We start from the raw sequence: 26,127 nt of genomic DNA on the forward strand, positions 1-26,127 counted from the left end.
GGCTTCTACAGGGTCAACCAAAGGTGTTATTGTCCTTTTTAAATGTATTTTTTTACGATCACAAGACCCTGCTGAACATTAAGAATTTAAACTACTGCAGGTTTATCCCAGCAGCATATTGCTTATTGGTGGAAAATCTGAAGGAGGTGGACTTGGTGTGGATTGTGCTGCTGACTGCGTCAGAGAGGCATCGGAGGAGTCAGTGTGCAAAGGCAGGGTGCAGTTGAACAGCGAGTGATTGTCTTGGTTGCCTTTCTTGTGTCTCAAGACCCTGTTGGACATCATCAATGTGGAATGCTGCAAGCCCAATTCACTGATTTATCGGCGGACCTGTCAGGGGAGCTGCATCACCCTGGTTGTAGCGAGGACTAGGCCTCAAGCCGCAGTGCTATCTGTTTACAGCTGCTCAGGAGAGAGGCATCGAAATGGCGCACTCCACCAGAGGCGGTGTGGTGCTGGGTCCAAGCTAGAGTTGGTGCTGCCCCCTAGTGTTCGCTTATCATAAGACAAGCTGTATTTTGTTCGACTGCAGGCTGCCACAATATTTGTGGACTCAGGATTTTGGACTATATATATTTTTTGTGTGACTGTATTTTTCTGCTATCTTCTATGTGCTATATATGCCTTGTGCTGCATGTAACTGTGTTTTGCACCTTGGCTCCAGAATAATGCTGTTTCATTGGCTGTATTTATGGATATTCATCAGCAACAGGTTTAATATCACTAGCATATGCCATCAAATTTGTTAACTTTGTGGCAGCAGTACAATATAATTTATGATAAATATAGAAAACAAACTGAGTTACAGTAAGTATTACATGCATATTAAATAATTAACTTAAAATGAGTAGTGCAAAAACAGAAATAAAAAAAAGTACCTTCTATACCTCCTTCCTGATGGTAACAATGAGAAGGGGGCATGCCCTGGGTGGTGAGGGTCCTAAATGATGGATGCTGTCTTTCTGAGGCACTGTTCCTTGAAGATGTCTTGGATAGTATGGAGGCTACATATAGCTGAATGATAATTAAATTTGAACTTGAACGTAAGTGCCATATTTAAGTTTGCTGATTTCACCACTGTCATTAGCTGAATCAAAGGTGGTGACAGAGGGAGATTGAAAATCTGGCTGAGAGTGTCACAACAACAACCTTTCACTCAATTTTAGCAAGACCAAAGAGCTGATTGTTGACCTCAGGAGGAAGAAATCAGAGGTCCATGAGCCAGTCCTCATTGGGGATATCAGAGGTCCGCAACTTTAAGTTCCTCAGTGTTATCATTTCAGAGGAACTGCCCTGGGTGAAGTTTGCTCTAAAGTAAGTGCAATTATGAAGAAAGCATGGCAGCCCTTCCACATCCTTAGAAGTTTGTGAGGATTTGGCATGACATCTAAAACTTCTATACATGTGCGGTGGAGAGTATATTAACTGGTTACATCATGGCCTTGAGCGGAAAATCCTATGAAAAGTAGTAGATACAGCCCAGTCTATAAACAGATAAAGCCCTCCCCGCCATTGAGCACATCTACACAGACCACTGTTGCAGGAAAGCAGCACCCATCATTGTGGACATCCACCCACACAGGCCATGCTCTCTTCTCATTGTTGCCATCAAGAAGCAGGTACAGGAGCCTCAGGAGCCACACCACCACGTTCAGCAACAGTTTAACCATCGGGCTCTTGAACCAGAAGGGATAACTTCTCTGAACTTCACTCACCCCATCATTGAACTATTCTCATAGCCTTTGGATTTACTTTCAAGGACTCTCCCTCTCTTAATCTCATGTTCTTGATGCTTATTATGTATTTATTTGTTTATTTATTTATCTATTTATTTATTATTTTTCTTTTATATTTGCACACTGGTTATTTGTCCTGTTGAGTGCATTCTTTCATTGATTCTATTATGTTCCTTGGATTTACTGTGAATGCCTGCAAGAAAATGAATCTCCGGGTTGTATATGGTGATATATATGTACTTTGACAATAAATTTACTTTGAACTTTGAACTTTGATTTAGAAAAAGATCATTTTATTTCAACAATTTAAGTCATATATAGAAAATTGGCATTTACAATATTTATTGTTTCCATATTTAAAAAGTTTCTGCAATTTGCTCTACATAAGCAAAGTGGGAAGTTGAGTTACATTTCACACCTCCTGATTCAGCACTGCAATTTGACCACATGCAATGGTAGGTTTGCTGTAAGCCAGACTAAGCAAGAATGTGAATGTGGAACCCAATATTTCAAAGGGTTTTCTTTTAATGGATCTCATCCTTGCTCACCTGGGATCAAAATTGGCTTAGGGAATCATTGCTTGTTTTGAAATCTCAAACAGCATATCTGTCAGGACTCCTAATAGCCCAGCATGTTATAAAATCAGACCACAGTGAAATAAAGCTCAACAAAGGCACAACTCATAAAAGATTCAAAATGAACAAATCTAGCAAGAAAATACTTAAAACATTCACCAAAGCAAGAGATGGACAGTGGCATTTAAATTATGCAGTCAGGGAAAACCTAAGTGAGAAAATATTTGATTGTATCTTCAAATGTTAAAATGTACAGTAATACCTGTAAATGAGATTCGCTCTCAAACTCATCCTGCAATGACAATCATTTATATGCCTCAGATGCACAGACTGTGCAAGAACATGTTGAGACTGTTTTTGACTTCTGAGAACCATTCTATCATAGTATTTCAGCATTTGGCTTGGGTGCAGCAGTGCACATTCTAATTTAAGAAACATCTATAGTCATTCCAAAAATTAATCTGGAACTGTCAATAACCCCAAATTTAATTCAGTTTCCAGTTCATTTTAAAATTATCTCATCAAAATTTACTATCAAGTATGGACACCCTGCTGATCTAAACCTGTTAAATTAATAGTTACTCAGAAACTAGAAGCTGTACATATTATGAAATGAATTAATATCAATAATAGCTAATCATGTACATACAACGTAGAATAAAATATTAAAACTAATGCATAATTAAATCAGGAAACAATACTGATCTGCTGCTCAGGATGCTGATCTGATAAATGGAAGCTCAAACGGCAAAACAAATCAGATCCTGCCAGTGGAAGGTTAAGATAGTTAGCAGGAAGGAACACAACTTAAAGAAAAATAAAACAATTGTGAAAATACAAGCCATGGTTTATCTTTCTTAAGCTTAAAATGCTTTTCCAAAAATAAAGCAATAGGGTTACAAGGATTGCCTCTGAGAAAGACTTCACCTAATTGCATTGGTAGGTATTCAATTACTTGTCTTTGTAGTTACAGTTATTAATGCATGCTTATGCAGAATATACATATTACCAGGATATAACTGTCCCTTTGCGAGATTTTGGAAACACACTGTCCATGTAGCAGCTCAGAATGTTTGCTCAAGTTGTGCCATTGCTGATTCCTGTATAAAAGTTATTTTGCAGTCATTGCAGTTACAATGAATTGATTACTTGGCTTTTTAAACTGACTGAGGGAGTGGGACAACTAACTAGTAAGGAAATGGTCCCCAAGTAGGCCTGAGGTCACTTGCTTGCTGGAGAATTGAACTGGATTGGGGCTAACGTCTTAATGAAGCAGAAGTAATCAAGCTGCTTGGAGATTATTGTTTCTTTTGGCACTGCTTTTTCCTCTGCTGCTTTGCTGGTCTGAGTGTGCTTGCAGAGGCCTCTTGATGGTTGGCTCACTAAGCCCACTCCACACAAATCTGCTGATCCTTGTGTATTAAAAGTTGAGACCTAAAATGATGTTTCCATTCTTAACTAATAGCACACAGCATGATGGTGATCATGCTCCTTTGTGACTCTCATGCACATTTCCGTATTCACTGTATATATTTACCAAACCAGAAGTCCCCAAGACCACCCCTGAAAGTGGTAGGATTCGACCAGAAAGCTATGACCGTTAAATTCTGTCTGTCTTGATTGCAAGAGAAGTTACCAGTCAGTATCCTACTGGAGAGATGCAACTCAAAGGAAATAATCTCATCAGTCAAAAAAGTAAACTGAATTTCAAAGTTGACTTTTGGACATTGGTCCTTGTAATTAAATTTGTATTCAATAAATAATGTTGAGATTGACAAAAAGAACTAACAAATAATTCAGGAAACAGGTTTAGAAGGAAATGAAGTTGGAATCAACAATTTAGTTATCCGTTTCATTACAGTAATGTAAACTTAGTAAACATGACCCATTGGCTACTGTTGATAAATGAAAAGACAATTGGTTATTAATACCTACAGATTACTCCAAAGATACATTTTGCAGAAGAAATTCTCTTGAATATCTCCTCCACCAATGTAATTTTCACATGATTGATATAAGGTTGTGGGTGTAATAGCAACCCAATAAAGTGAACTTCAACTTTTTCTGCTGCTCCATGATTTTTACACAAATGTATATACTTGATCAAATTAAACCAAAAGTCTATCACTAATGAAGCAACAAATAATTTGTTGGAGGAACTCAGTGGGTTGAGAAGTATCGGGGGCGGGGGTGGAATGGGGTAAGGATTGTCGATACTTTGGTCAAAACCATGCGTTTGGACTTCTATCAGTAATGCTACATTTTTGTCATAGAATTATTACTTTGTAATGATACATTTTTGTCATAACTGTTACTTCTATTGCATTAAGGAAACAATTTCTCATTATGAGAGGTACAATTATAGCAATGATAAATCTTTTTGTCAATGATAAAGCAAAATGATCATGTGGATGCTTTATACTGGCATTTGGGTATAATATACATTCATAATGAAAAGCCAGTAGCATCAAAAAGTGCCATCTATGTATTGAATTTATTTCCTAGTATTATCACCTATCAGTAAAACCAAATTTAAAATGAATCTTGTGGGTATTTTTCTTTGAAAGGTTTTGCAGAGAGACAGACAGAATAAATTCATAAAGTTAATCTACATGCTTTGATGAAAGAATGAAAAACAACCCGCAGCTCGCCAACAACCAGTCACCGAGACAAACTCATCGTTACAAATACAGGTTGAGTACCCCTTATCCAAAATACTTGGGCCGGAAGTGTTTTGGATTTCAGATTTTGGAATTGCCATCATATCTGACTCTAAGTTTATGTGCTACCGGTATGTAGTCTTTGTCTTATACTTTAGATTTTCATCAGCGATCTTGGCAAACTCGCCAATGAATTTTTCTGCTGCTTCATGATCAGCATTCGCTTTATCACTGTCAATCTTTAAAATTTAATGCTGCGCCTTTTCTTAAATTTCTGCAACCAGCCTGCTGAATATTCACAAATGCCTTCAAGTTTCAGTTTGTCATAATAGATCTTTGCTTGTTTCATGATCTGCATTCCGTTAAGCAGCATATGTTCACTCTGACGCTGATGAATCCACTCCTTCAATACATGACTGAGGTCTTCATTCTTTTCTTTATGCAGTGTTTTTCTATTTTTCATTAACTTCTGTTCCCTACATATGTGACATCACTTCTCAGATCTGCCTGTGATGCACAAACTGTCTGTGAAGCCTCCCAGTGCCTTGTGGAATTTTCCATTTGTGACATCATGTCAGCATTCAAAAAAATTTCAGATTTTGGAGGTTTCCATAGAGTCATAGATAAGTGCAGCACAGAAACAGGCCCTTCAGCTTATCTAGTCTGTGCCGAGCCAATTAAACTGCCTACTCCCATCGACCTGCATCCGGACCATAGCCCTCCATACCCCTACCGTCCATGTACCTATCAAAACCTCTCTCAAATGTTGAAATTGAGCGTGCATGCACCACTTGCGCTGGAAGCTGGTTCCACACTCTAATGACCCTCTGAGGCAAGTTTTCCCTCATGTTCTCCTTAAACTTTTCACCTTTCACCCTTAACCCATGACCTCTAGTTGTAGTCACACCCAATCTCAGTGGAAAAACTCTGTCTCACATAATTTTGCATCACTCTATGTTTTGATTTTGGAATTTTGGATGAAGGGTACTGAACCTCTGTTAGCAAAAGCAGCCTTGGACCATGCATTTTCAAACCTGACTTGTTCACTTTGGATTTATGATGTACTTATTTTTAAGCTGCATTCCCAGGGTTCCACTAATTTTTCAGCATGTTATTGATGTGGAACCATGAGAAACTGCAAGCAGAGGGCTGCAGGACATTCCTATTGGGCTTATCCATTGTACTTACTTAGATCACAAAGCAAGAAATACTGTAAATTGTATATACTAAGAATAGTAATTGCTATATCAAACTATAATGTTATTTGATACTGATTTCTGCTTCTGGTTCACTAGTGTATCAAATTCTGATTGTGGCAATATTTTCATGTAACGTTGTTATTCCAGAGTAATGGTTTTATCCAACTTAGAATTTACCTGGTACAAGTCAGCCATCAATACCTGTTCACCTTGCTTTTTTCAAACTAGTCTGATGTACAATTGCAAATAGACAACACCGGGCATTATTGAGAATTGCTTGAAATTACCTGCCATGTTCTGCAATGACATTTAATTGATGCACAATATTCTTTTATGTTCTCATTGGATGTATTTTTGACCAGGATACAAATGCCACACATGGAAATAATTAAAACGTAAGATGCAACAATTAGACAAAGAAGCAAAAAGAAAACTAATTTGTATTCAGCTGAACTTCCCAATCATCTTGCAAGCTTTAAATAGAAAATGTATATTCTTTGACCATAAATTTGCTATGTGCTGTTTATCCTTAAAATCTGCAAAGATTAGGCACGATTGTCAGAGATTTCAGTCCAAATAGACAAAATAAAACATTAATAAGATTGGGGACAAAAGCCAATCTCGCACCAATCTTTTAGTCTGCACAAAGGTCATTGTTGTTTGGTCCCCAGAAGGTTGAATAATATTGTTGCCATGATTGTTGTTTGATACTACAGCATCATCAAGAGTTATTTGGGGTTTTTAAATCAGGCAAATCCCACAAGCTTCTAAGTACAACAGTCCAGTGAGCCTCTATAATCGTTCAATCTCCCTGTACTTCTTGCGCAGGATGGAGACTTGGTCTTTGAAAAGAATAGGATCCAACCTCATTTGTGAGTGAATGAGAGGCATGAAGCCAAACCAGCTGGCAAAAGTGTTCATGCAGGTCTGGCGTTGTGCAAAGTGATCTGGATCAGCCCAGCGGGAAGTCTTTGATCCCTGAGGAGAAAATGCAAAGTGAAGACATGAAAATTAAAAATACAAGCAACAGCACACACAGCAACATAGAAAACGTGTTACCTAAAATGGTTCTCTTCATAATTCTTTAAATTTTCAAAGGACTAGATAAGAGATTTAAACTAGTGCTATATGGGATACCTTATGTGTGAAATAGGAAAAATGCAAGCTGGATTGCTCTACATAAATAATAATTCATGGTGTGGAGCACAATATAAATAGGAAAATATGATATCTAACCTGTTACCTTGGTAACTACAATGTTTGTACAATCTGCAGAGCTTACTACACCATCCTGCTCTTAAGCTTGCTGGAAATCATTTTCAATTCCAAAATCTGTTCTGTATGGAGATCTGTCATTGAATGGATTATCTTGACGTTTCTTATGGCACTAGAGCATGAGGTAAACATTGAAAATAATATTTTTACAATGTGCTATGGATTTCAGTGGAGATCATTAATCTTCAAGAGAATATCTTTATTTCCTTGTGGTTGGTAACAGCAGCGCAAATATGCACATCATTTAATGGTCACAATCTTTATCAATATGAAAGTTAAATAACTTTTTGTGGTTGATCACAACTGTCTTGGAATTTCAAAAGCATCAAATATACTCTGATTGCTACACGGCGTGACTCCTGAAAATCTCATTATCTGTTTCTAACCTTTATAAATGGCGCAATGTATAACATGAAAATAATTCAGACATCAGTAAGCACCCAATGTGGCTGATTATTATTACTTTTTTAATTTGGGGTAATTAGGAATGGACAATTAATGCTGCAAACACTGGTCCACATCCTGGGAAAGCATATAAAAATGCTAAATACACCAAGTGGCTACTTTGTTAGTAAGGGTTCCTGATAAAGTTGTCACACTGTGTATGTTCATGGTTTTCTGTTGCTGTAGACCATCCACTTCAGAGATGCCCTTCTGTACTCCACTGTTTTAATGTGTGGTTATTTGAGCGACTGTCATCTTCCTGTCAGCTTGAACCAGTCTTGCCATTCTCCTCTGACCTCGTTCATTAACAAGGCATTTTTGCTCATAGAACTGCCACTCACTGGATTTTTCTTTTTGTTTTTTTATGTACCATTCTCTGTTAACTCTACAGATATTTGTGCATAAAAATTCCAGGAGACCTGCAGTTACAACTCAAACTACCATGTCTGGCACCAACAAACATCCAAGGTCAAAGTCATTGAGGTTATATTTCTTCCCCATTCTGGCCACAAGCAGGTGAAAATCTGCAGATGCTGGAAATCCGAGCAACACACACAAAGTGCTGGAGGAACCCGGCAGGCCAGGGAGCATTTATGGAAAAAAGTACAGTCGAAGTTTTGGGCTTGAAACATCAACTATATTTTTTTTCCATAGATGCTGCCTGGCCTGCTGAGTTCCTCCCGCATTTTGTGTGTGTGTTCTCCATTCTGACATTTGGGCTGAACAACTGAATCTCTTTACCATGCCTGCATACTTTGAATGCATTGAGCTGCTGTCACACGATTGGCTGATTAGTTATTTGCATTAATAAGATGTACAGGTGTACCTATTAAAGTGGCCACTGAGTGTATGATTCAAAACAATTTGAAAATGGAATTCTTCAAAGCCTTTGTTTAAAAAAATTTCTTTCATATGTACAAAACATAGGCATCTTTGTGAGGTTCAGTTGCTCTCAAGGAGTGGTTGAGGGTACTGTGATCACACTTTTACTCCCCGGTCCAGTGGTTGGTGGTATTGTGCATAGTAGAAGGTTGTCGTGGGTTGCAATAGGACATTGATACAAAGCAGAGCTGGACTGAGAGCTGCAGATGGAGTTCAATTTAGGGATGTGTGAAGTGATACACTTTGGAAGTTTGAACTTGAAGGCAGAGTATAAGGTTAATGGCAGCAGTCTTAGCAGTGTGGAGGAACCCAGGGATACTGGGGTCCGTGTCTATAGATCCCTCAAAGTTGCCATGCGATTTCATAGCGTGATTAAAGAGGTGTATGGTGTATTGACCTTCATTAGTTGAGGGATTAAGTTCAAGAACCACAAGGCAATGTTGCAGCTCAATAAAACTCCGGTTAGACCACACTTGGAGTATTGTGTTCAGTTCTGGCCACCTCATTATAAGAAGGAAACTTTAGAGAGGTTGCAGAGGAGATTTCCCAAGATTCTGCCTGGATTAGAGAGTATATGTCTTATTAAGATAGCAAGTCAAGTCTTTTCTCTTTGGAGTGACAGAAGATAAAAGGTCTCGTGGCAGAAGTATATACGATGACAAGAGGCACAGATAGATAGGGTGGATAGCCAGCACCTTTATCGAAGGGTAGCAATGGCTAATATGAGAGGGCATAATTTAAGTTGATTGGAGGAAAGTATAGAGGGAATAATGGAGGTAGTTTTTTTTTTAAATACAGGTTGTTGTAAGTGAATGAAACACACTACCAGGGGTGGAGGAGTGTATTTTGCCTGGAGGTCAGTGACTAGTGATGTTCTGCAGGGATTTGTTCTGAAACCCCTGCACTTAGTAATTTTATTAAATGACATGAATAAAGAAGCGGAAGAGGATGTTGATGGAGTTGTAGATAGTGTGGAAGGTTGTATGTTGCAACAGCACATTAACAGGATGCAGAGCTTGATATTAGTCCTTTGCACAATCTTTTTTTTTAAACTTAATTATTTTTATGTTTTACACTGTACTGCTGTCACAAAACAACTAATTTTATGACACGTATCAGTGATAACAAATCTGATTCTAGTATGACAATGCCAATTACAAAACTTTTATACAACATTTCCACCATTTGTTCCTCCCCATTACTGATTCCATTCTCTTTTTTTATGTAATTTAAAAGGTCTTATATTTTTGTTCTCATATTTACTGGTGGCCTATTTCTATAAAGTACTTGATGAGACCATAAGAAGGAAGTTTATCGACGGGAGTCATTGGTTGGAGTACTGCACAGACGCAACAGAAACGTTCCTGCCTGTTCCGGTGAAGATCTTTAAAACCCAGTCTCTATAAAAGAGGGGTAATGCCTAGTGGAGCGGTCATCGTTGGAGTAGTTTGAGGCAGAGTAGTAAGGCTTTGACTCAACAAGGCTTCGATGAAAACAGGTGGATGGAAGGTAAGTCGGTGAGTTCATTCCTTATTTCTTATTTAAATCTCGAGAGAATAGGGTGAACGTCTACAGAGCCAGTGTTCTGTTCTGGGTGTTAGATTTCCGGGAGACTTCCAGCCTCCCCGATGGCCACATCTGCTCCAGGTGCATCGAGATGCAGCTCCTTAGAGACCGAGTTAAAGAACTGGAGCTGCAGCCCGATGATCTTCAGGTTGTTCAAGAATGTGGAACAGGAGCTACCGGGAAATCTCACCCCAAGGCTACAGGAGACTGATCACTGGGTGACTATCAGGAGAGGAAAGGAGAAAGTCAGATATTGGAGAGCATCCCTGTCCCCCTCAACAATAGGTACTCCATTTTGAGTACTGTTGTGGGGGGGGGGTGGCGCGGTGGGGACCCACCTGGGGGAAGCAACAGCAGCCGTGCCTCCGGCACTGAGTCTGGCCCTGTAGCTCAGAACGGTAGGAAACTGAAGAGGATGGCAGCAGTAATAGGGGACTTTACAGTCAGGGGACAGATAGATGAGGCTCTGGATGCAAAAAGAAAACATGGATGATAGTTTGCCTCCCAGGTACCAGGGTCTGTGATATTACTGGACGTGTCCATAATATCCTGAAAAGGATGGGGGGCGGTGAGCAGCTAGAAGTTGTGGTATATTTTGGTACCAACGATATAGGCAGAAAAAGGGAGCAAGTCCTTAAAAAAGAATCCTGGGAGTTAGGAAAGAAGCTGAGAAGCAGGACCTTAAGGGTAGTAATCTCATGATTGCTGCCTGTATCACGTGACAGTGAGGATAAGGATAGAATGATGTGGCAGATCAATGTGCGGCTGAAGAGCTGGCGCAGGGGCAGGGATTCAGATTCCGATTCCTAGATAATTGGGACCTGTACAAAAAGGACGGTTTGCACTTGAATCCGAGGAGGACCAATATCCTTGCGGCAGGTTTACCAGAGCCACTGAGAGTGATTTAAACTAATATGGCAGGGGGATGGGAATGAGGATGATAGCGCTGAGGATGAGGAAACAGGTTTACAAGTAGATAATGGATGTGACATGAATATAAGAAAGGACAAGAGAATGATTGGGTACAAATGCAGACAGAGCAAAGAGTTAAATTGTAGCACAGAGGCAAAATTCAAAAGGTTGAAGCATGCAGGACTGAAGTTACAGTATATAACTGTGCGTAGCATTCAGAATAAGGTGGACAAGCTCATGGCACAATTAGAGATTAGTCGGTATGATGTTTTGGGCATCACTGAGTCATGGCTGAAAGAAGGCCATAGTTGGGAGCTTAACATCAAAGGATATACTTTGTATTTAAAGGAGAGGCAGGAAGGCATAGGTGGTGGAGTGGCTCTGTTGGTAAGAGATGCAATTACACCTTTAGAAAAAGGTGACATAGGGTCAGAGAATGTTGAATCTTTGTGGGTAGAATTAAGAAACCGCAAGGGTAAAAAACAAAATTATGGAAATCATATATAGGCCTCCAAATAGCAGCCAAAATGTGGGGTTGAGATTGCAAAGGGAGCTGGAAAAAGCATAAAACAAAGGTAATAACACAATTGTAATGGGGGACTTCAATATGCAAGGAAATTGGGAAAATCGGGTTGGAGTTGAATCGCAAGAGAGGGAATTTGTTGAACGCCTACAAGATGGCTTTTTAGAACAGCTTGTGCTTGAGCCTACAAGGAGAAAGGCTTTCTTAGATTGGGTGTTGTGTAATAACCCAGTTCTTATTAGGGAGCTTAATGTAAAGGAACCTTTAGGAGACAGTGATCATAACATGATTGAATTCTTACTGCAATCGGAGAGGGAGAAGTATAAGCCACATGTATCAGTACTACAATGGAATAAAAGGAATTACAGAGGCATGAGAGAGGAGCTTGCCCAGGTGGATTGAAGGAGGATACTGGCAGGAATGATGGCTGAGCAGAGATAGCTGAAGTTTTTGGGTATAGTTCACAAGGCACAGGATAGATGTGTCCTACAGAGGAGGAAGCTCTCAAATAGCGGGAGTAGACAACCATGGCTGACAAAGGAAGTTAAGGACTGCATAAAAGCCAAGGACAGGATATATAAGGTAGCGCAAGTAAGTGGGATGTTGGATGATTGGGAAGCTTTTAAAATCCAACAGAAGGCAACCAAAAAAAGCTATAAGAAGGAAAAAGATGCAGTATGAGGGCAAACTAGCCAATAATATAAAGCAGGATACTAAAAGTTTTTTCAGTTATAGGAAGAGTAAAAGGGAGGTGAGAGTTGATTATTGGATCACTGGAAAATGATGCTGGTGAGGTAATAATGTGGGACAAAGAAATGGCAGGTGAACTTAATGAGGACTTTGTATCTGTCTTCACTCTGCAAGACACTAGCAGTGGGCCAGAGGTCGGTGAGTGTCAGGGAGCAGGAATGAGTGCCATTGCTATTATAATGGAAAAAAGTGCTAGATTATAAAAGCCAGGAGAAAATGCTGACCTTTTATAAGATACTAGATACTAGTCAGGCCACATTTGGAGTATTGGGCCCCATTTCTCAGAAAGAAGGATGTGTTGTCATTGCAGAGAGTCCAGAGGAAGTTCACGAGAATGATTCCAAGAATGAAGTGGTTAACATATGAGGAGTGTTTGGCAGCTTTGGAGACTGTACTCACTGGAATTTAGAAGAATGTGGGGGGGGGGCGGGAATCTCATTGAAAACTACTGAATGTTGAAAGGACTAGATAGAGTGGATGTGGAGAGGATGTTTCCTATGGAGGGGGTATCCAGAACTGGAGAGTGCAGCCTCAAAACTGAGGGGATACTTTTTAGAACAAGGTAAGAAAGACATTTTTTAGCCAGAGAATAGTGAATCTGTGGCATGACCTGCCACAGTCTGTGGTGGAGGCCAAGTCCTTGGGTATATTTAAGGTGGAAGTTGATCATTTCCTGATTGGTCAGGGCATCAAAGGATATGGCGCGAGGTCAGGTGTATGGAGTTGAGTGGGATCTGAACTGAGCCATAATGGAATGGCGGAGTAGACTTGACGGGCTGAATGGACTAATTTTGCTTCTATATCTTATATTAAATCTACGCCAGCATTCCATTATGGCTGATTGATTGAATATCCCCCTCAGCCCCATACTCTGCCTTCTCCACATAATCTTTGACACCCTTATGAATCAAGAACCTATCAACCCCTGCTAAAATGACTTGGCCTCCACAGCTGTCCATGGCAACGAATTCCACAGGTTCAATATCCTGTGAAGTTCCTCATCATTATAAAGTTTTCTCATTATTATAAAGTTTTAATCAACTTTTGCTGGTTTATGATTTCTTCAAACTTCAACTTCAAAATCCATTCCTGCCAGTCCAGTACCTTTCTTTCTTAATTGTCCCATAGTGTTTTTGTTTCAGAGTTACAAAGCCAGCCCTTACCTTTTTTTACTTAGCTCTTCCAGCCTATTAACTTTAAGGATGTTGAAATGTCTTGTGATTTTTTTTTTGTAATTCTCTATAAATTGTTTACTTTTTCCTCCCTCATTTAATTACTCCAACTAGTCATATTGATCCTTTATTATACTTTATCTCTGTCAATATAGATTCTGTTTGTGTTCACTTATTACAAATTAAGATTTCTTTTCCTGTTATATAATCTTTAATATGATTAACCACTCTAGTTCATACTCCCTTTCTGTTAGTTGTGAATCTCTGAAATGCTTAAAACTCAGTCCTAACTTTTCTCTAGTTATATCTCAGTAAATTTTATGGTTATATGGAAGGCAGAGTTTAAGGGTCGGCACAACATTGTGGGCTGAAGGGCCTGTACTGTGCTGTACTATTCTATGTTCAATGTGATCCTCACTAAATCTGCTAGGTCACAGTGACTTATTGCCCTTGGTTCCTCTTTATTACGATTGTGTGCATTGTCATACAGACTGATTGCAAAGGATGATATTAATCGTGGCTTTGCTGGCAGTTTGCTTTGTGCCTGCAGCTCAAATGGATTTGATGGGTGAAAGTGTGAGGATATTTGTTTGCTATCCTGCAAAGATGGATATGTTTTGTGTATTCGCAAGACTGGTAAGCAGTTGCCTATGCTGTGCATAATTATTTTGTGAATCAACACAAGATTTACAATGGAATGCTCTTGGAAAACATGGTTTAAAAAAAAAGCATTGGACAAGTCAGAAAAGCTACTTTGGCAATGTTTTAGAAGTAATTTATTTTGTTTTCGGCTGCTCAGGGCACATGCAAGACCACATTCAATTTATTTGATATCTCTAATTAGATTGCCTTAATGTGTTTCCTCAGTGGAATATGCCCATGTGGACAATATTTTGCAAAGGGCTCCAAGGATGCATTTTGTCATTCGGAAGCTGCCCTTCAATCCATTGTTGGAGTTACTTTATTTTCAACAAAAGTGGAATTTTAAGGTAGAGCCCCAGATCTGCAAATGTTTCAGTGATACATCTTGCTCTGGTTGGCAATGAAAAAAGGCATATTAAAACCTTTTAGAATCACATTAGATTTTCTTTGCTCACAGTAGTGCTTGGAGATGTTCATACCTGCTGATATTGTATCTTGCCAAAACATCAGTATCAAATAGTTTTAATTAAATAGCTATAATTAACGATTACCCAATGCAAATCTATGTCATTACATAAATATTTCAAAGATTCCACCACGTTAAGGAAGCTGACTGCAAATACAATGAAGAGATTTCAACTATAATTTGTGAAGTTGCTGTAAAATAGATTGCTTCTAGAATGTCATGGACCAGGTTACTGGCTAGTGTTGTAGACAATGAGGCTTTGGTTAGGCTGAACTTGTACATTTTATTTTGTGACGAGGCCTAATATTATATAACCCCATGAATGTGATGCTGACTCCTTTTTTGCTCTTCCAGTCACCTTGAAAATGTATATAATTGTTGAAGAGAATGGCCATCAGCAGTGCCACCTGTAGCTGACAGGGTACGCACGATGAATAACATATTAATGGATAGATAGATTCAACTTTATTGTCGTGCTGAGTACAGATACAAAGGCAATGAAATGCAGAAACATCTAACCAGAAATGCAAAGAATAGTGTTATTTACAAAATAACTGCGAATAAAAAAGTAAGTGCTACAGCACACAAATATAAAAGTACTGAGACAGTACAATATGGGTGCAATACTGCTTAGCGCTGTGATGTGAGGTTCTGCAGGGTCACAGCCTCAGGAAAGAAGCTCTTCCTGTGCCTGCTGGTGCGGGAGCAGAGGCTCCTGTAGCGCATACCGGATGGGAGGAGAGTAAAAAGTCCATGGTTAGGGTGATATGCATCCTTGATAATGCTTTCTGCCCTGTCCAGGCAGCGTTTATGGGAGATGTTCTCAATGGTGGGCAATTGGGTGCCGATAATCTGCTGGGCAGTTTTCACCACACACTGGAGTGCTTTGAGGTCCGATACAGGACAATTGCCATACCACACTGAGATGCAGTTGGTGAGTATGCTCTCAATGATACAGCAGTAAAAGTCTGTCAGTATCCTGGGACAGAGGTGAGCTCTCTTGATGATCCGCAGGAAATAAAGGCACTGATGCACCTTTTTGATCAGGATGGAGGAGTTCAGGGACCAGGTGAGATCCTCGGAAATGTGGACACCAAGGAATTTGAAGCTTGATATACGCTCCACTACAGCTCCGTTGATGTAGATGGGGACATGAGTGTGGCTCCTAGCATGCCTGAGGTCCACAATGATCTCCTTGGTCTTCTGGGTGTTGAGGGCCAGGTTGTTGTCGGCACACCATGCAGCCAGGTGCTGGACCTCATTCCTGTAGGCCGTCTTGTCATCCCCTCTGATCAGGCCAACCAGCGTGGTGTCGTCTGCAAACTTGATTATGGAGTTAGAACCATGTACAGGAACGCAGTCATAGGTGAAGAGGGAGTACAGAAGAAGGCTCCGCACACAGCCTTGAGGCACGCCGGTATTCAGGGTGAGAGTGGAGGAGGGAGAGGTTGTCCATCTTAACTGATTGGGGTCTGTTAGTCAGAAAGTCCAAGGTTCAGTTGCAGAGGGATGAGCTGATACCAAGCTGGTGAAGTCTGGCGATCAGCTTGGAGGGGATCACAGTACTGAATGCCAAACCAAAGTCAATGAACAGCATTCTGACGTAAGAGTTGGGGCTGTCCGGGTGGATCGGGCAGAGTGAAGTGCTGTGGAGATGGCGTCCTCTGTTGACCTGTTGGTGTGATTGGCAAATTGATGGGGGTCCAGGGTAGTGGGCAGACAGGATTTCAGCTGTGATAGAACCAGTCTCTCAAAGCACTTTGCAATGATGGGGGTGAGTGCAACTGGGTGGAAGTCATTCAGGCCTGTGGCACTGGAATGCTTCAGCACTGGCACAATGGTGGCGAACTTGAAGCTTATGGGGACAACTTTCCCACATAGGAATAAGAGGAAAATCAGGACATCTTGATCCTCTTATGATCCGTTATTCAGATTAGGTAGATAGGTAGGTAGATACTTTTTTGATCCCAAGGAAATTACAACGTCACAGAAGCATTACTAGTGCACAGATATACAAATATTAGGAGAAGTAAGAAAGAAAAAATAAGTTACCTTAAAAATACGGTGTACAAGATTTCCAAGTCACTCTGTTAAAATGGTAGTGCAAGAAATACTGTTGTGTTATCTAGTATCGGATGCACATTCATACTGTTCAGATAAGTATTGCACAAGGTGTCCGCGATAGCAGATTGTGGTAAACAGAGCTCTGGTAAGCAGAGGTTAATAACAGTCTATGGGGGAGGGGAGGAGAGGGAGTCATCACTTCCCCAGCTATAGGTTGACTCATTATAGAGCCTAATGGCTGAGGGTAAGAATAACTTTATATAGAGCTCTTTGGAGCTGCTCTGTTGTCTTGGCCTATTACTGAAAGTGCTCCTCTATTCAGCCAAGGTGGCATGCAGAGGGTGAGAAACATGGTCCAGAATTGCCAGGATTTTCCGTAGGGTCCTTCGTTCTACCACAGCCTCCAGTATATCTAGTTTGACTCCTATAACCGAGCCAGCCTTTCTAATCAGTTTATTGAGCCTGTTAATGCCATTGCCCCAGCACAGCACCACACAGAAGAATGCACTGGCGACAACAGACTGGTAGAGCAGGTGACGGAGAGACTCAGTCCTGACTGCTGGTCAGGACCCTTGATTGACATTACCACTCTCTACCCCAGAGTGAACAAATGTCCTTTCCTTTCCCCGTAAAGAATAACTTGTATCACGAGCTGCCTAGTTTCAGTAACTGATTCCACAAAGGCCACTTTAGTCTATACATTCTTGCACTTAGACCAAAAAGGAATAGAAATAGGATGTACTGCACAATAACTCTAATTATTTTTCCCCACAGAACTTTATACATTAACTTAAATTAAAATGCTATTTTCTCTGTTTGTTGAACTTTTTTGTTCAGGACTCCAAACTTCTTCATTACTAATGTTTATAAGCATTGCTGAACAATAAGGTGTCCATGTGATTTACATACATGGAGTACTGAAATATATTGAGTCTGAACTTTTGAAGGGATTATAATATAATTTATTATATTATAAATTTGAAATTTCAGATGATCTTGATTAGTTTAGTAGTAATTCAAGGCAGTTTATTCAATTGCTCAAGCTTATTTAAAACTACGAAGATAGTTGTACTTTCTTTCATAAGTCGGTTTATATTTGGCAGTGGAATCATTGGATTTGAATAGTGGCAAAGATGGATGCAGAAGGTCCAAGTAAATGGTTCAAGTCAGGCAAGAAATAAATATTTGAAAAAAAGGAATATTGCATGGACGACACAAACGTGAGGAATTCTGCAGATGCTGGAAATTCAAGCAACACACATCAAAGTTGCTGGTGAACGCAGCAGACCAGGCAGCATCTCTAGGAAGAGGTACAGTCGACATTTCGGGCCGAGACCCTTCGTCAGGACTAACGAAGGGTCTCAGCCTGAAACGTCGACTGTACCTCTTCCTATGAATATTGCATGGACTATCTTTAGAACTGAAATAATTTGGGTGCATTGAAAAGTTCTGCAAGTTTTCATCTTTCTCAGAAGCCACAGATTCTTCTAACTCATTACTGATAATCTTTTGAAACCCTAAGAAGCCATACATACAACATAGAATTTCACAGCTTTTGTGCCGGCCTTTTAACCTATTTCAAGATCAGTATAACCCTTCCCTTCCACATAGCTATCCAGTTTTCTTTATTCAATATGCCTGAGTCTCTTCAACGTATCTGTTTTACCACCTCCCTAGCAGTGCCTACCCCTCTCTGTGTGGAAAAACCTACCTCTGGTATCCTCCTTTTACTTAACTCCAATCGCCTTAAATTATGCCCTCTCATATCAGCCTTTGCTGTCCTGGGAAACAGATGCTTGTTGTCTGTATATATACCTTTTGTCATCTTACACACCTCTGACCGTCCTCCTTCACACCAAAGACAAAAGCCATAGCTCGCCTAACCTTTCTTCTGAAGACATGCTCTCTAATCCAGGAAGCATCCTGATAAATCTCCTCTGCGTCCTCTCTAAGGTTTCCTCATTCTTCCTATAATGAGGCAACCAGAAATCAACACATCAGAGTTTTATAGAGTTGCAATATTACCTTGAAAAGCTTGAACTCAACCCCTCGACTAATGAAGGCCAACACACCATATGCCTTCTCAACCACTCTATCAACTTGCTTGTCAACTTTGAGGGGTCTGTGGACATGGATCCCAAGATCTTTCTGTTCCTCCACACTTTTAAGAATCCTGCCATTAACCCTGTACTCTTCCTTCAAGTTCAACCTTCCAAAATATATCACTTTATACTTCTCTGTATTGAACCCCATCTGCCACTTCTCAGCCCAGCTCTGCATCTTATCAATATCCTATTGTTGGGCCCCGGAACAGATATCTGTGGAACACTACTAATTATGGTCCACCTTCTGTCGGCAAGCCAACTCAAAATCCACACAACCAAGTTTCCCTGGGTCACATGCCTGCCGACTTCCTAAATGAGCTTACCAAGTGAACCATGTTGAACTCCTTACCAAAATCCATACAGTCCACATCCACTGCTCTACCTACATCAATTTGTTTTGTTACTTCCTCAAAAAAATCAATCAGGCTTGTAAGGCATTGCCTGCGTCACACTTAGCCATGCTAACTATCTCTAATTGGACTATGCTTCTCCAAATATTTGTAATTCCTGTCCCTAAGAGTCCTCTCCAAAAGTTTGTCCTCCACTGATAGGAGACTCACTAATCTTTAATTTCCAGGAATATCCCTATTACCTTTCTTGAACAAAGGAATGACATTTGCCACCCTCCAACCTTTTGGTATTACTTCTGCGGCCAGTGCAGATGCAAAGATAATCAGCAAAGGCACCACAATCTCCTCCATCGCTTCTGGTAGTAAACCGGGGTGTATCCCAGCTGCCCACAGGGACTATCTATCTTCATGTTTTTCAAAAATTCCAGCACATTTTTTTTTATTAATCATGACATGTTCCAGCATATTAGCCTGTTCTAAGCTTAAGCTTACCTCACATTCATCAAGCTCCCTCTCAATGGTGAATCTTGAAGCTAAGCATTCATTAAGGAGCTCCCTGACTTCCTCTGACTCCAAGTATGTTTTCTCTTTCATCTCTGATCAGTCCTACCTTCACTCTAGTCATCCTCTTGTTCTTCACAAGTGTAGAATACCTTGACCATTTCCTTAATCCTGCTCACCAAGGCCTTCTCACGTTCCCTTCTAGCTCTGCTGAATACCTTCTTAAACTCCTTTCTGGCTACCTTATAGGTATCAAGACTTTATCCTTGCTTCTAAACTTTAAGTATGCTTCCTTCTTACTCTTGAAAAATAAGACCACATTGTTGCTACACAGGATGTAATACTACATGATTCATATTATCCATGTGTCTCACTGAGACATTCGGCAATTCATTCTTATTTAATCACTTATTTTTTGCACTGAAAAGTATCTATTAAATGATTCCCTGGCTTTACAGGCAGTGGCTTCGAAACTGAACCACGTAGCACATATTTTTGAATGTAGCAAGTGATAAAATTGTTTTTAAAATAGACTGGAGCTAAGAACAGCACCTTCCAATGTGCAAAGTAACACTGAGCTGCGTGTTAGTATATAGCAACTGGTTACACATGGTTGCTAGGCATGCAGCAATGATGTAAATAGCCATGCGATACGTAAGACATTGGAGCAGATTAGGCCATTTGACCCATCGAGTCTGCTCCACCAATGCATCATGGCTGATTTATTATCCCTCTTAACTCCATTCTCCTGTCTTATCCCCGTAACCTTTGATACCCTCATTAATCAAGAACCTAACAACCTCCACCTTAAATATACCCAATGACTTGGTCTGTACTATCATTTGTGGCAGAATTCCAAAGATTCACCACCCACTGACTAAAGAAATTGTTGCAGTATTCTTCTATATTGATGAACTTCAATTCTGAAGCTGTACCCTCTGGTCCTAGAATTCCCCATTATAGGAACCATCCTCTCCACATCCACTCTATCTAGGCCTGTCAGCATTTAATAGACCAGTGAGATTCCCCCTCATTTTTCTAAACTTCAGTGAGTTACAGGCCCAGAGCCACCAAACGATCTTCATTTGGTAACCCTTTTATTCCTGGGATTATTTTTGTGAACCTCCTCCTGTCCAATGCCTGCACATATTTTCTTAGATAAGAGGCCCAAAACTGCACACACTGCTCCAAGCGTGGTCTGAACCATGCCTTATTAAGCCTCAGCATTACATTCTTGCTTTTGTATTTAATCAGAATCAGAATCAGGTTTATTATCACCGGCATGTGACGTGCAATTTGTTAAGATAGTAGCAGCAGTTCAAGGCAATACAGAACCTAGCAGAGAAAAAAATAATAAATAAAATAAACAAGTAAATCAATTTCATATATTGAATCGATTTTTAGAAAGTGCAAAAACAGAAATACTGTATATTTAAAAAAAAAGTGAGGTAGTGTCCAAAGATTCAATGTCCATTTAGGAATCAGATGGCAGAGGGAAAGAAGCTGTTCCTGAATCACTGAGTGTGTGCCTTCAGGCTTCTGTACCTCCTACCTGGTGGTAACAGTGAGAAAAGGGCATGCCCTGGATGCTGGAGGTCCTTAATAATGGACACTGCCTTTCTGAGACACCGCTCCCTGGAGATGTCCTGGGTACTTTGTAGGCCAGTACCCAAGATGGAGCTGTCTAGATTTACAACTCTCTGCAGCTTCTTTCGGTCCTGTGCAGTAGCCCCTCCAAACCAGACAGTGATGCAGCCTGTTAGAATGCCTTCCATGGTACAACTATAGAAGTTTTTGAGTGTACTTGTTGACATGCTAAATCTCTTCAAACTCCTAATAAGTATAGCCACACTGACTTGCCTTCTTTATGACTACAGCAATATGTTGGGACCAGGTTAGATCCTCAGAGATCTTGACACCCAGGAACTTGAAGCTGCTCACACTCTCTACTTCTGATCTATGAGTATTGGTATGTGTTCCTCTGTCTTACCCTTCCTGAAGTCCACAATCAGCTCTTTCATCTTACTGACGTTGAGTGCCAGGTTGTTGCTGCAGCACCACTCTACTAGTTGGCATATCTCCCTCCTGTACGCCCTCTTGTCACCACCTGAGATTCCACCAACAATGGTTGTATCATCAGCAAATTTATAGATGGTATTTGAGCTATGCCTAGCCACACAGTCATGTGTACACAGAGAGCAGAGCAATGGACTAAGCACACAACCTGAGATTCCACCAGTGTTGATCGTCAGTGAGGAGGATATGTTATCAGCAATCCGCACAGATTGTGGTCTTCTGGTTAGGAAGTTGAGGATCCAATTGCAGAGGGAGGTACAGAGGCCCAGGTTCTACAACTTCTCAATCAGAATTGTGGGAATGATGGTATTAAATGCTGAGCTATAGTCGATGAACAACATCCTGACGTAGGATTTTTGTGTTGTCCAGGTAGTCTAAAGCCGTGTGTAGAGCCATTGAGATTGCATCTGCCGTTGACCTATTCTGGTGATTGGCAAATTGCAATGGGTCCAGGTCCCTGCTGAGGCAGGAGTTCAGTCTCGTCATGACCAACCTCTCAAAGCATTTCATCATTGTCAATGTGAGCGCTACTGGGTGATAGTCATTAAGGCAGCCCACATTATTCTTCTTAGGCACTGCTATAATTGTTGCCTCTTTGAAGTAAGTGGGAACTTCTGCCCGTAGCAGTGAGAGGTTGAAAATGTCCTTGAATACTCCTGCTAGTTGGTTGGCACAGGTTTTCGGAGCCTTACCAGGTACTCCATTGGGACCTTCCGCCTTGCGAGGGTTCACTCTCTTTAAAGACAGCCTAACATTGGCCTCTGAGACAGAGATCACAGGTGCAGTAGGGATCTTCACAATTGTAGTTGTGTTCTCCCTTTCAAAGCGTGCATAGAAGGCGTTGAGTTCATCTGGTAGTGAAGCATCGCTGCCATTCATACTGTTGGGTTTCGCTTTGTAGGAAGTAATGTCTTGCAGACCCTGACAGCGTTGCTGTGCATCTGATGTCGCCTCTAAAATCCGCTCAAAATGAATGTTAACATTGCATTTGTCTTCCTTACCACCGACTCAACCTGCAAGTAAACCTTTAGAGAATCCTGCACAAGGAATCTCAAGACCCCTTACACCTTTGATTTTTAAATTTAGAAAGTAGCTACATCTTTATTCCATCTGCCAAAGTGTATGACCGTACACTTCCCTATACTATATTCCATCTACCATTTCTTTGTCCATTCCTTGTCTAAGTCCTTCTGAAGCCACCCTATTTCCTCAACACTACATGTCCCTCCACCTATTTTCGTATCATCCACAAACGTGGCCACAAAGACATCAATGCCTTCATCAAAATCATTGACATATAACATGAAATTCTGACCCCTGCAGCAAACTACATCACCGGCAGGCTACCAGAAAAGGTAGCCTTTATTTCTACTTTTTTGCCTTCTGTCAGTCATCCAATCTTCTATCCATGCTAGTCCTGTAATGCCATGGGCTCTTATCTTCTTAAGCAGCTTTAAGTATGGCACCTTGTCAAAACCCTGCTGAAAATTCAAAAAACAATATCCATTGACTCTCCTTTGTCTTCCTGCCTGTTACTTCCTCAAATAATTCCCTTAGATCTGTCAGGCAAGATTTCTTCTTTAGAAAACCATGCTGATTTTGGCCTATTTTATCATATGCCTCCAAATACTCTGAAACCTCATCCTTAATAGACTCCAGCATCTTTCCAACCACTGAGGTCAGGCTAACTGGCTCATAATTTTCTTTCTTCTACCTCATTCCTTTCTTAAAGAGTGAAGTGACATTTGCAATTTTCCAGTCTTCAGGAACCATTCCAGAATCTAGCAATTCTTGACAGATCACCACTAATGCCTCTAAATCTCTTCAGCGATCTCTCTCAGAACCCTAGGGGGCAGTCTATCTGGTACAGTTGAATTATTTAGCTATAGATCTTTCAGCTTTGCAAGCACCTTCTCCTTAGGGGGAGGAGGAGCAGCCAGAAGTCTTGGTACATATTGGCAGAAAAGGTGACATGGTCCTGAAGAGGGATTTTAGGGAGCTGGGTACATAGCTGGAAAAACAGGACCTCTAGATTAGTAATCTCTGGATTGCTGCCTGTGCCATACGCCAGTGAGGGTCAGAACAGGATAATTTGACTGGGGAACTGGTGCAGGGGCTGGAGTTCAGATATATGGTTCATTGGGATCTCTTTTGGGGAATGTATGACCTGTACAAAAGGGATCAATTACAGCTGAACCCAAAGGGGACCAATATCCTTTGGGCGGGTTTGCTAGAGTTGTTCGGAAAGTTTAAACTAATTTGGGAGGGATGGGAACTGGAGTGATAGCGGATGAGGTAGTTGGTTTACAAACAGAAGCAAAGTGTACTGAGACTCCTAACAAAGAGAGGCTGATGATAGGGAAAAATTGCAATCAACAGGATAAAATGCAACGTAAGAGGGGGATAAAATCAAAAAGGGTGAATATAGGACTAAAGGTGTCATATTTGAATGCAGGCAGTATACAGAATAAGGTAGATGAACTTGCAGCACATTTACAGATTGGCATGTATGATGTAGTAGGTATCACCAAATCATGGCTGAAAGATGATTATCTCTGGGAGCTTAACATCCAAGGATACACATTGCATCAAAAGGCAAGTAGGCAGAAGGGATGGTATGTTGGTAAAAAAAAAAAATGAAATTAAATCATTAGAAAGAGGTGACATGTGGTGGGAAGGTGTTGAATTGTTGTGGGTAGAGCTAAGGAACTGCAAGTGTAAAAAGACCCTGATGGAAGTTTTATACAGACACCAAAACAGGAGTTAGGATGTGGTGTACAAATTACAACAGGAGCTAAAAAATGTATGCCAGGAGGGCAATGTTACAATACTCTTGAGGGATTTCAGTACGCAGGTAGACTGGGAAAATAAGGTTGGTGCTGGATCCCAAGCGGGAGAATTTCTAGAATGCCTACAAGATGGCTTTTTAGAGCAGCTCATGGTTGACCCCACTATGGGATCAGCTAGTCTGGATTGGATGCTGTGCAATGAACCTGATTTGATTAGTGAGCTTAAGGTAAAGGAGAGGGCATACAAGGAAGCAAAAATTAGTGGGAAGACAGAGGATTGGGAAGTTTTTAAAACCTTACAAAAGGAAACCAAGAAGGTCATTAAGAGGGAAAAGATTAACTTTGAAAGGAAGCTAGGAATTAAGATCAACGAGGATACTATAAGTTTTTTCAAGTATATAGAGTAAAAGACAGGTGAGAGTAGATATATGACCGATAGAAAATGATGCTGGAGAAATTGTAATGGGAGATAAGGAGATGGCAGAGGAACTGAACGAGTATTTTGCATCAGTCTTCACTGGGGAAGACATCAGTAGTACACCGGACACTCAAGGGTGGCAGGGAAGAGAAGTGTGCGCAGTCACAATTATGACAGAGAAAGTACTCAGGAAGCTGAATAGTCTGAAAGTAGATAAATCTCTCGAACCAGATGGAATGCACCCTTGTGTTCTGAAGGAAGTAGCTGTGGAGATTGCGGAGGCATTAGTGATGATCTTTCAAAAGTCGATAGATTCTGGCATGGTTCCGGAGGACTGGAAGATTGCAAATGTCACTCCGCTATTTAAGAAGGGGGCAAGGAAGCAAAAAGGAAATTATAGACCTGTTAGCTTGACATCGGTGGTTGGGAAGTTGTTGGAGTCGATTGTCAAGGATGAGGTTACAGAGTACCTGGAGGCATATGACAAGATAGAGAGAACTCAGCATGGATTCCTTAAAGGAAAATCCTGCCTGACAAATCTGTTACAATTTTTTGAGGAAATTACCAGTAGCCTAGACAAGGGAGATGCAGTGGATGTTGTATATTTGGATTTTCAGAAGGCCTTTGACAAGGTGCCACACATGAGGCTACTTAACAAGATAAGGGCCCATGGAATTATGGGAAAGTTACATACGTGGATAGAGCGTTGGCTGATTGGCAGGAAACAGAGAGTGGGAATAAAGGGATCCTATTCTGGTTGGCTGCCGATTGGCAGTGGTGTTCCACAGGGGTCCATGTTGGGGCCGCTTCTTTTGTACATCAACGATTTGGATTATGGAATAGATGGCTTTGTGGCTAAGTTTGCTGATGATACGAAGATAGGTGGAAGGGCCGGTAGTGCTGAGGAAACGGAGAGTCTGCAGAGAGACGGATAGATTGGAAGAATGGGCAGAGAAGTGGCAAATGAAGTACAATGTTGGAAAGTGTATGGTTATGCACTTTGGCAGAAAAAATGAACGGGC

At 40.7% G+C, this 26,127-nt stretch overlaps 1 protein-coding gene across 2 annotated transcripts in view; it reads right to left on the bottom strand.

Annotated features, from left to right (window-relative positions):
• Window positions 1-2,023: 2,023 nt before the first annotated feature.
• The window catches only part of LOC134339417 (exostosin-1-like), a 488,758-nt gene continuing 464,654 nt past the window's right edge, over window positions 2,024-26,127 (bottom strand). For both annotated transcript variants that reach the window (XM_063035902.1, XM_063035894.1), the window contains exon 12: window positions 2,024-7,148. In XM_063035902.1, the coding sequence (XP_062891972.1) occupies window positions 6,963-7,148 (186 nt within the window). In that variant the 3' untranslated portion in view covers window positions 2,024-6,962. The remainder of the gene's footprint in view (window positions 7,149-26,127) is intronic.

Source organism: Mobula hypostoma, chromosome 2 (genome assembly GCF_963921235.1).
Source record: "Mobula hypostoma chromosome 2, sMobHyp1.1, whole genome shotgun sequence".
Lineage (NCBI taxonomy): Eukaryota > Metazoa > Chordata > Chondrichthyes > Myliobatiformes > Myliobatidae > Mobula > Mobula hypostoma.